We start from the raw sequence: 12553 nt of genomic DNA, 5'->3' as shown, positions 1-12553 counted from the left end.
CATGATGAAAACTCGATTGACCAGTTGCATAAAGCAGCCTTAAACCTTTACTAACTTTGCTCAGTCCAGCAGTATGAAGAACCAAAGGGCATGTTCTGCTATGAATAAAATAGAAGCAATTAAAAAATACTCAAAAAAAGAAAGAAAAAAGAAAGAAGCTAATTCATCATTCAGTTTCACTAAGTACCTTAGGGCACACATGGACCCAAGGATTTAATAACTGGCATTTTTCTGTACGCTGATAACAACAGGACATCATTACTGATGCTAAGTCTGGGAAGTAGCAGAACAGTACCAGAGATAGTCTAAATGGTGTGTTAAAACATAAGAAAAACTAAAATATTTAAACTGAAAAATGAAATCTTAGTATGTATTTCAAACTTTCATTTCATACCCATACCAGAATGGCCATAATTTCAGCATCATATTATTTTATAAAAAAAAACATCCAACCATTTTCATTTCTAGTTGTCTTTTGCAAAGCTCTGAAATTCTCTACACTCATTTGACAGGCTTCCACTTTTAAAGAGGTGAATCTGAGATACCTTTCATGAACAAATGCAGCTGTGCTGAGACAGGCAACTGAACTGCACCTGACAAAATCTAAAGTGGTAAAAGAATGTCTAATTCCAGTTAGCAATCGTTTCAAGCGGTGAGAAACCAATGACTAGTTTACCCAACATTACCAGTACTTAGGTAATGCATGTGCCACAGTGACTTTTAACAGCATCAAATGAAGTATACATGTATATTCAAGGCAACAGGAATTTATGGCAATGCTATGAAATGCACAGAGGAGCTTTCAAAAGCTGTTAGCAAATAACAATTTGAAGCTTTGACCTGTACGCTTCAGAACACTTATGTAAGGTTTCCAAGCAGTAATGAAACTTTTAATAATCAAAATTACATACTTTATGATTTTATTTTCTCCCTTCTTTTGATGCAATTTGTTCTCCAAAATAATGATACACAGGACAGATTTGCAAAATGTTCCCGCCCTCGTGAACTGGTCTGGCCCCAGGAGAACAAACTGACTGAAGTTACAGATAAACTGTTTAGAAAGTCACTTTCTTATCTGCAGGCACACCCCTCATGTTTTGGGAGTAATATGCTTAACTCATCTGCGGTGATGAGTTAACTATGCAACTCTTGAATGACAATACAATCTGAGAAGACAACAAAGGTCCCTATATTGTTATGATAAATCTTTTTGGCTGTTGCGTTTGCTGCAAAGGTTTAAAGTTATCATTTACTGCTAGTAATGCCTTGCACTGCAACCCTTTTCCATTTAAGTATGGCAGTGAGCAAGAGGGCTGCACAGTTACATAGCAGGTACGCAGCATGCTTGTCTGCTTTCGTGCCCTTCCTCCTTCCTCTTTCACTGACTTCCCATTTGATTCTCGTCAAGAATTTCAGAAAGATCTAAAAAGCAGTTTGAGTAAACAATTCCATGGAGCTACAGAACCTGGACACTGCCCAAAAGAACGTACTTGACACACTGGCTAACAGAAAAGATGACACATTGAATGGCAAGTACTCAGGCACAGAATACTAAAGACCAGTTGAAAATATAGTCTGCATCTCTGTGATTCACAGACATCAGGAAATGTGATTTAGATTGGTAGCAACAAACCGAGAACTTTGCAGGCTTAATTCTAACATTCCTGTTTTCTAACACTTTCATACGTAAATGTGTTAAAATCTCAAATCTCAGAAAACTGTAAAAAACATAATGATGTAACAGGACTTACACAACAGTGGCAAAAGAAAGGTTAAAACTTCAAAACCATTAACATGCTGAATATGTCCTCTTTTGTGGTGAAAAAATATTAATAACAAAGTGTCTGAAAACTAACCAAATACTGCGCTATTTATTTTAGTGAAATTTATGGTAGAAAATTATAATTTATACTTAAAGAAAATTCTATTTCATCATGAGAAGACTAGAAATCTGTATATGAAGGACCATCCTATTTGCTTCTACTGACACATAAAAACATCACATAGAGAAGACTGCAGGAAATTCACCTTTGCCTAAAAGGCATTCATCCTCACGTCTTCTTGTAGATTCTGTCCCTTAGAAAACTACCTATTATTGTAGCTTGTACTGTATTTCTACGAGAGAACGTTTATCATGAATATGGTTATGATTGACCTGTCATTCTTTTTAACGCTATTACAGATCTGATTCAGAAAAGTATCTTACTGAGGCTAGCAATTTCTCCTTCATATTAATTTGAATTAACTCAGGAGAAAACTCCTCTACAAATAGTCTCCGTTAATCACCTTGTTTACTCCAGACTTAAAATGGAAGGTTTAAAATTAGAGCCGTTTTAGTTCAATGGAAGAAAAAGTTCACCCACAGATGGAGAACCCTGTTGGTAGAAATAGGCATCACTACATTGAATGCCACAGGTCTGCAGCATTTGTTAAATAATTAAATGATTTACAAGAACACATTTTGTTTTATGTTTCTTCAGACTATAGCGCAAACTGAGGAATTCTGCAGTGTACTACACACTATAGTTTCCCTAGCTAGGAGCTGTAAAGGAAAGCCAGGAAAGAATAGACACTTACCTTTTTTCATTTCCATACGATTTCTGCGCAACTTTCGCATGGAGTATTAGCACTGTTTGATCACCTCGCTCCTTTAGGTAATTTCGCATTGCTTCCCTAAAAATTAAAAGACAAAATAAGCTTTGAAAGTTCCTTTGGTTTTGTTTGTTTGTAACTATAATAATCCAAAACCAACTTTAGGACAAAAAAACCCACCTAAATTCAAGAAAGGCAACCATTAATAGGGTCAAGATGAGTTTGTTTAGTTTTTTAAGACAATTACACAGCAAAAAGCAGCAACTATCTTTCATGAAGCTAGCAGTACGGGTCTGTGGTCATTTACAATTACTACATTTCCCAGAAAAAAAGATGTTTGTGATGTACAATTGTACCAATGCCAATCACTACACCATGTTCAAAGCCTGATTTTATAAAGTACCTTGCCACAAATATTTGATTAGAACATGCTTTATTAATTCAATATTGTCGCCTTAACCAATTTATTCTCTCATGATAATGACAAATTGTTCTGAAATTTTGTTTAAGCTATTAACTAAATCAGTGCAATGTTTATATAAAAGTTTTCTTTTGATTGTGAAGATACTATGAAAAAGTTAAATTCTTCAGTTTATTGTTTCATCTAGTTTTCTAGAGAAAGCCTCTATTTCCTGCATACAATCAGGTAAAAAAAATTATTAGATTTTGTTGTTCATCATCACTGTAATGACAGACATCATATAAAAGCTATAATTACCTCAAACACACCAACAGCAATTCCTTGACAGAAGTAAGAGAACAACACACCCTATCATTCTTCTGTATAATAATCTAACTGTTCATTAAGCAGCATGCCAAATTCAACACTCTAGGGTTTAGCTGTGTCGGAGTGCTGACAGAACACTTTTAAGTCCCTGGAGGAGCTTTTGCAGGTTGAATGCCCACCAATGCACACATATTCAAAGTCATCAAGCAGAGAAACAAATTATGAATTTAACAGGAAGTTATAGGAAGAGATGAAACCGTACAGAAGAGGGATTTTTTTTTTTTTTGTGAATGGCACCCAACTGTTGAATTCCCTTCAGACAGGTCTACAAACCCAAACATGTCCAGTGAAAAAAGATGGAAGATAAAAAGCAATATTTTGGTGACAAGACCTTTTCTAAAAGAAATCTCCATAACCAGTTTCACAGAGGAAAGCAAGTAGATTGGGAGGGGGGTGGGGGGAAGGTGGTCGGACAACAACAACAATCCAGCTTTGCTAATGATGTTTTGTAAATTCTTGCATTTGTCATGCCTGGATAAGACAGTGATCAGTGTGCTAGATTTTCTGTGTAAATAGCAGGATATAAGATAAGAGAAAAGACTTGAATTACTGTTTTAAATTTGGACTAACTTGATCAATTTACATTTGACATTGGTAAAACTGATGTTTATCCATGAAAGCAGAGATGGAAGAACACTCTCAAAGCACACAGTCTTACTTTATTTCCAACCATTGTTGAAGAATATATTTCAAACAACAAAACATAATTCACTGTGAAATTATTGTTACACATTTCTTTATGATATATATTAGCTGCATTTAAGTGGTTTAAAAACTTTTTATCTAACAATTTGAAATACTCTATTAAGAATATTGTCATACTAAATTAAGAACATCCATCATACTAAAAACTTTTGAGTTGACTACCATTTTAAAAAACACTCAAAACCAGTAACCCATGCACAAAAACGCTAGGTGCTACCTAATGTTTATTTAGCATTGTATGAGGAAGAAATTCTGCCTTTTTTACTGGTCTGTTGCTACAGTGGACTTGTACAGTCCAAGCTCCTAGGAGAACTAGGAATGTTCCCCTTCAACCCCTCCCACCGATAAAGAAAACACATAATCATTGCAATTCTTAAACGACATTTTTCATTATTAAATCTTAACACTCTCCACAAAGGGAGTACTATTATAGTTTACATCTAAAAACAACTTGTACAGTATGAACAAAGTACTGTTGTTCCACTGGAGCTTGCATGACGATGAATAGATTATTAGACAAACAGGACTACTTTACACAAAAAAGCAGAATAGTTTTCCAATAATTGAACTAAATGCCTTTAAGTGTTTACAGATGCATTTTTTAGAATTACACAAACAAATCATACTCTTAAAAACTTGTGTGACGGTTTTTCCATTTCAGCATTTTTCTCTTCGGAGAAAGAAAGTTAGGTTGCTCATTTCCAGCCTCTATCAGTATACAAAAGGTTTGCAAACTACTGCTTTGAAGGATGGCCAGCAGTTCCCAGATGCCTACCCTGTACTCACAGGAAAGCGTACCTGCCACATCTAGTAGCTAAAATCCTGCACATGAAATTTAGAGGCACTGTAGTTAATAGGTAACTTAGTTAAAACACCTTACACTGAATAGTCATTGCTTTTGTTGTTCTTTTTAAATCGTAGAAGATAAATGCTATCAGTAACTTCGGGGTGATACTAACAGGTGTTAAAGATGGAAAAGGCGCTCAAGATGGAAAGCAGTTCATTACTTAAAAATTGGTATCTTCAAATACCCCTTAAAATAGGTAGGCCAACAGGAAACAGCAATGTTTGTTCAATTACTTAAGTCAGTATAGATCAATTTTGCATTAAATGAAGCTTAACAATGACATAGGTTAACCTGAAGCTTACCCAGAAATGCAATGAGACAGCCGCAACACAAAATGTAAATGCTCTCCCCCACCCTGTGCTTTACATGAGGCACCATAATTTCATTCAAAACAGAAGTAGGCCAGAGCGACAATGGGTTTCCATGTCTTTATACAGCACTATTGCCACACAAAACTATAAAAAAATTGCACATCTTTTATAATTCAAGCGAACAGTGGATTTTAAACTCAGTGGCTACTTATAATCAGCACAGTTTGTAGCACAGAATAATAAAAATTTGCATAGACTGTGTTACAACAGTTTGAAAAAATGGTGACTAGTTAACAGGTTCTAGTATAAATACTTCCCAGGCAGACCAGGAGCAAATCAGGCATGGCACTCCCTCCAATCACGCTTAACACTTCTCAGAATAAATCGACTAGATGGTACTATTTAATGCTATCTCTGACTGTTTGGGTTTCACCAAAAATTGGTTAAGATCACTCCTTGACAGCACTGTGTTCATTTTGCTCTTACCTGCTGCATGACAGCAGTAACGTAATAGCTGGATTTTGGCAGTAAAAAGTGTTATTTTACATGACCTCACAAGACACTTTTACCCAATAAAAGAAACCTGGCTCATTCCTGGTGATTTAAAACTACGCAGATTCACATCCTACTGAACAATCTACAATAACTGGTATGTGAAGTCAATACTGTTTCTAAAAAGGCATTTTGAGTATCATATTAAAACCAAGCCACTCACTGTTCAAAATTTTACTTCTGGCTTCTGATTGCATACAATAATTGAAAAGCTTTGATATTTAGAATTCTAGGATTAGCAAGCCATATTTTTTTAACTTAGAAATCCTTCTGAAAATGAAAAGGGTAACTTTAGAAAATTGTTAAAAACACAGTTTCTTTAATGCTTACCTGGTGAGCCGTTTCGGTTGAGGTCGCTCTCCAAATTTCCTGAAAAAAGAAGAAGTTGCTAATTTAAAACAAAAGTGTTTAGTCATAATTTTACAGTGAAATACTATCCCAATTTTAAAATTTTTGGAAATGTATTGGAATTTGGTGTCTTTTCTTTGTCATTTCCTAGCTAGATTACTATTAGAATATCAACCACCTCCTTGCAACAGCTTTTCTCACAATAGCAGAGGCTTTTTTTTTTAATTTGGAACACTAGGTAACTTTCTTTGCTGAAGTCACATTTACTTTCTCTCTGAATTGCTCTTGAAAAGTTCAGATATCACAAGTATGTAAATAACCAGGAGATCTTTGCCACAGCATTGACCAAAAGTGCCAACAAAAAGCAGTTGTTATTAACATCCAGAAATTAACAGACCTCTCTCTGAGTTGACAAATCACACTGAATGGTTCTTATCAAGACAATTTCTCAGAAAGCTGTTTTTCCTTAGTGACTTTTTACAAAAAGGTTGACAACGTATTTCACACATGCCAGTACAGAATTATAAGAAAAATCTCCCTTGTGGAATGTAGCCAAGCATGATCCAGAAACATCCTGCTATACACTTAATATTTTTTAGCCATAAAGTGTTTTGAGACAGCTATATTTCATTCAGTGCTTTAATGCTGTTCTTGAGAGAGAGTACACTCTTTACACTAGGTTAAGACTTTCCACAACAGTCTTTATTTACATAAGACACTGAATTTACACAGGACAGAAACATTTTCATTAACAAAAACATCCTCAGATTAAACGAAAATGGTCAGGTAAAAGACCTGAAAAAAAGGAAGGCTGTACCCAGCGACATACATCTGCTCAACCTGGTAAGGCAGTATATCCAACAGGCTAAAATGAGGACAAAGAGGGAAGAGGGGAGGGGAAGAAGAAGGGGCCGGGGGGGCGGGGAAAGGCAGGCTTAGCTTAACACCTTTCTATCTAAAAATAAATTGAGGCACAAGAGACTGCTTCTGCTGCCACTGTTCATAAATATCTCTATGACTTGCCAAACTCTTTGATAAGTGGGCATATCTTTCCCTTTATGCTTCCTGGATAGTGAAAAACACCCTCCCCTACTATTGCCCTACAACAGTGTTGGAGGCTCCCTAGGACAATAAGAACTTGATCATTCAATGATACGGCAAGAAATTCCCCTGTTCACGCAGTGGATCTGTCCTGAGCTCTACAGCAACTGGTGGTGGAATGATTTGATACATTCCGACTTCATTTGAGTAATTCTAGAAACGTACAAAGTAAAATACATAGCTATTGCCATCTATATAGTTGAGCAGAACAGCACTCTCCTGAAAAGATAATGACAAGAACATTCAGCAAATTTTGAAGTTATTTTTCAATACTTGAGAAATTAGACTTCTTAAATAGTGGTAGTCCACTCTACGTAGAGGAACTGAATAAACAAGATGAAGCCAAATTATTTTTTTTTCAGTTTAAACAATGAAATTAAAATTTACTTTTCCAACCAGACATAAGTTCCTTTCACGTTTTACTTTGTTGTTGTTAGTATACTGTTCACTTGTTTGGCTTTATTTTAACTTTAAATGAAACAATGAAACTAAAATTCTTGCTGCAAGATTTGTTTCTATGTATTTTAAATTTCAAGGTCTACTGGACACGTACTTCATTTATATTTTTCTGTGGTATGTATCACTGTGTTGTCATATTTGTAATGCAGAAAAGTAACTAGAAAATCAAAATAGCTTTGCAGTTTGGCAGCAGGAAAGTTATATCCCAAAGCCTTTCTGCTTCTACCACTTATCTTTTCAGGATCTGCCTAGCTTCATCTCCCAAGCATGTCCTGTGCCTCTGATTCTCCCTGGATAACAGTGTAAGTGGGTGTGCGTTTCCCACTCCCCTCCTGGTACTATCTATGTAGTTACTGTTCTCCCCTGAAGACCTAGGATCATAATATCTGGCAGAGGACTCACCTGTCTGTGACTCTCTGACTAGACAACAGATTACCTTTAAGCAATACTCTTACAGGCACACAACATCCCTATAGATTAGCTCCCTGATTTTGAGTAAAACTCCAGTCTTTGTTTCAATCCCTCTGCACATTTTAATTCACCATGAAAAAAAAAATTAAGAGGTGCCTATTTTGGAGCAAAGGAGGCATTAAGGACACCATGCTTGCTTGTACTGTGGCCAATAGATCCGATCCGAGATGAGGACATTAGTACATCAGAAACTGCATTAGACACAAAAAAACCTCCCAGATAAAATCTGACACTCCCCTAAGGCAACATCTACCCGTGCAGAACTCTTGAGCACAGCAGATATATTCCCCTTGCACATATGCTTATTGCTGCTTAAGAAGAACTTTATTAACAAGGCATCTACAACAAAACAGTTGCAATTACTTAAAGAAATAAACCCCATCTTTTTCTTCAGTCAAATCCTGACTACACAGCACAGGAAAAAGTACCAAAATCCCCATTCTTCAGAGGCCAAGCTAAAGCACTGAGTCATTCTGGAGCTGCACAGCATGCACAGGGTAAACTCCGATCATCTGATGCTCAGTGCAGTACCTTTATAAATCACATGCCAGCTTTCCCTAGCCTTCTCCATCCAAAATAAAGTTAAAGATGTCACTGTAATCAACTTGTGAACACATATAAATGCTACCTTTAGCAACACGAACCTTCCAAAGAGACAATGCAAACTAAATTTGCTAAATCTTTTATTATTCTTTCAATATACATCAGAGGGAGAGGTAGAATAGGAAGAAACCACATATTCATCTTTACTTAAAGTCCGATTTTTTTCTCCAAATTAAATTCAGCTACTTTTTCCTGAATAACATCACCTTGACAGATGACTGATAGTTATATACCCCAGCCTTGGTGTCAATGAACAGCACTTTCCTGTGCCACCTCAAAATCATTTCAAAGATCCCATAAATGTTCTTCAGAACTAATAACTCTAGGACTTGACCTACAAACCACTTAGATTAGTAGACATTTTCACAGGGATAATTACACTTTAGGAAAAATTAATGTGACTTGTACAAGAATGCCATAAATCAAATTATTTAAATAAGTGACCAATATGTACCTGAATAAGGTTTATTGACATTGCGTTCTTACACATCCAGTAAAAAACCTCCCTAGCTCAATAGCAAGTCAAAGAAGTTAGAATTCAGAAATGATTAAGAATGGAATAGGAAACACAAACATTACCATTTCATAGCATTATTCTGCCACACACCAACAATTCTGAAAACTGCCTGAAGTTCACTGAAAACGTAGCAGAAAAAAGTTCTCAGAGTAATAAAAGGTACCACAAAAATCTATATGGATGATCAATAGTTTTCATATGCAATTGGCTAAAACTCTTTAACCTTTAGTGAGAGCACAAGACAAAAAGTGACAGAGGCAAAGACCTAACAGACTAATAAAAGATATGCAAAATATGAAAAGGAGGTGGTTATTTTCTCCCACAAACACAGGAATCAGGACATATAGCTAATATCTGAAAATTTCACTTAGGATGAGAAAATTTTTCCTTGCTCTACAAACACTGTTATAACTCAGTTGTGAAACATATTGCTAGAGGATATTGTGGAGGCTGAAAGCACAAATAGACTCAAAAGATACAGAAGGTACAGAACTCCATTAGCTTCTATTAAGCATAATGACCTATTTTTTACAACCTTGTTCTCAGGAAAACCTAAACCATGTTCTACCAGCAGCAAAGAAGTTACCAGGAGGAAAAAAAAAAAAAGCCTACATTTACCCTGTCTTTCATATTCTTTTCTTAATCGTCCATTACTGATGACCAGCAGGTACTGTCCAGTATGTATACTCCTATCAACCTGGTATATTCCACAGCAGCAATTGTATCCAGCATGCCAGATTTTCAGTCACATTGCAAAACTCAAGACATACAAATAACACAAGAAAATTGAAAAAAAAGAAGTATCACATGTATTTCATTTAATGGTTCATCGGGTTTACTCTTTCCATATGTTCGCAACTTGATGTAGATACCTGTATTGACAACACAACCTGAAGTACAAAAGCTATCAGAAACTGCCATATAGAAGAAAAGACTAAGAGGCTTTTTAATTTTTCTGATGTTAAGACAGCCCATTTGAAAGTGCAAGAAACAAATCATCTATGGTTTTGTACTAAATGACAGACATTGTACAAGCTATGATTTGTATTTGACTGGCATGTTGAAAAATGAGCCAGTTCAGACATTTCAAGGTTGCCTGTCAGAGATGACAAGAGACTGCAACATTTTTCTTGTGCAGGTTTTCCCTGAATTTCACTGTTCTGGAATTTCTTTTTATATTCAGTATTACTATTCCTCCTCGTTGTTTACATCTTGAAAATATGCAGATTGATGGATAACAAAAATATACAGGAGAAGAAACTAAAAATGTATCATAGTTCTATTCCCATAGTGGTTATTAAACAAACCAAATATATGTAATTTGAAATCCTAATTATAAGTTATATATCATTATATCTGAATGCTCACCAAGTTCCTTTCCTTTCCTGTCTTTGTTATTTTACTACCCAAGACTAAGCGCTGTTTCAGGTGTACTGTATTGGAATTCTGGACATACACTTAAGTTGCCATTTCAATTCACAAAACTAATTCAGTGCAAACTGTATTTTATTAGTATTTCCCTAACACACTGCACTGCAAACATGAGCGTGAGCATTAGTCACACCATAATCACTTGCAGTTGCAGCAAGTTCTACTTGTTCTAATAATTTTTTTCCCAGTCCTGTATTTTCTCCAACCACTAGTTTGTATTCTGTTCTGTCCTGTACTTTGTCTTCTGATGCTTTGCATAAATTAATTTCACTTCCACATTTTGCACTGCAGGAATCTTTTCTCCCACATCATGTCCCAAATCATTCTTCTTTTCAAGTCCACCTTTTTCATTTAGCAAATCCCAGTCTGCCATTCAAACTTTTATTCAAACTTCTTTTCCCCATTCACAGAATGGGAAGTGAACTTACTGTTTTTCTTTTTACCTCTTTACTGCCTTTCAAGTAACTATGGAAATGAACAAGTGCACTAACATTAATCTTACAGGTACACAAACTAGTTTTGCTCAAACTTTTAATATTCTCAGGTTAGGTAAAAACATAACACAACATATAGGGTAAGTTTCAAATGTTTTCAGAAAATAGCAGAATGACAAATCCTGTTTAGAATTCCTAGCTCCAATACAATACATGCTATACTACAGTTTTCTATGGCTGCAGGAGTATGAATTTCCACTCTTTCCAGCATCTACAAAGGAGCACAAAGACAAAGAAAATCTATCAGTTATGATATGCCTCTACTAATAGTACCAAACTTTTTTTCTGTTATACAGTCTTACTTTCTGGAGAGAAACTTAACTGTTTGGGCTGAATTTTTTTGTCAACTTTTTTTTCAATTTTTTTTTCCCCCAATGGTTCTATGTGTCAAGTCAACTTTGGAAGGAAAAATAAAAAAAAATTAACCAAGACAGTTTTGCCATTTGCAAGAACAAAACTATTAAAAAAATATATATTAAAAAAATCACATGCTGTCCCATCGTCAACTTTCACTGAAAAATCAGGGGTCACTACACTGCTCTAGCATCCTCCTGCCTGGAATATGAACTTCAATTTTTCCCAGTATTGGCCTTCAGCCAAGAATATGCTTTTTACAGTCCCTGAGAAAGTCCATTCACCTTTATTTACCAAGCACAGAAGCCTTAAAAAAATATTTCTACAACATTCAAACAGAGGCAAACTTTAGCAATTTGCCTGAAGAATTCTATCTTCACTTGGCCTAGAGACTGACACAATTTTTGGCATCTAGTAAGAATAGCACGGATCTTTCTGTAAATAATGCTCTCCAGAGAGGCAAAAAGCAAAAGGGAGTTGTCAAATTTTAATACAGTAGGAATAACAGCTAAGCAGAAAGCAAGCATGTTGGAGAGGCCAACATGGGGGGAACAGCAGGAAGAGTGAGGACTGAGAACGGGAAGAAACGAGTGGCAAACTAAGACTCGCTAGGTGAGAACAATGGGCCCGAGAACAGTATGGGAGATGAGGCACCAGAAAAGCCTGTGGCGAGGCAAAACATTCAGATTTAACTCCAGAATATACAAAGACTAGTAAAAATACACTACAGTTACTGTTTTCTCTGTTGACTTTTTTTGGGACAGAAGTTTTCACAGTGTCTCAAAAATTTCAACGTTGAAAATAAAAGCAAAACGCTTGCCTTACCCTGAAGAATCCCGAAACACATTACAGCAGATATCCATGTGTTGAGATCTGCATTGAGATCTCTTTATTTTCTTTTTGCCTTACACAAGCATGAAGAGATCATCATGGGTGCTGGGGGCTAAGCCCAGTAGGCAACTAAGCGCCACACAGCCGCTT

At 35.9% G+C, this 12553-nt stretch overlaps 1 protein-coding gene across 5 annotated transcripts in view; it reads right to left on the bottom strand.

The window, feature by feature from the left end:
• RBPJ (recombination signal binding protein for immunoglobulin kappa J region) overlaps positions 1–12553 on the bottom strand; it is a 156971-nt gene that overhangs the window by 23736 nt on the left and 120682 nt on the right. For all 5 annotated transcript variants that reach the window (XM_087736459.1, XM_087736462.1, XM_087736458.1 and 2 more), the window contains 2 exons: positions 6125–6163; positions 2578–2673 (listed from right to left, as the gene is read on the bottom strand). In XM_087736459.1, the coding sequence (XP_087592585.1) occupies positions 2578–2666 (89 nt within the window). In that variant the 5' untranslated portion in view covers positions 2667–2673; positions 6125–6163. The remainder of the gene's footprint in view (positions 1–2577; positions 2674–6124; positions 6164–12553) is intronic.

The sequence above is a fragment of the Nipponia nippon genome, unplaced genomic scaffold, assembly GCF_047370975.1.
Source record: "Nipponia nippon isolate SJK-2023a ecotype South Korea unplaced genomic scaffold, ASM4737097v1 scaffold_6, whole genome shotgun sequence".
NCBI classification, from domain to species: Eukaryota; Metazoa; Chordata; class Aves; order Pelecaniformes; family Threskiornithidae; genus Nipponia; species Nipponia nippon.
The sequence above is the reverse complement of the archived record's forward strand: the minus strand, read 5'-3'. Positions and strand labels throughout refer to the sequence as shown.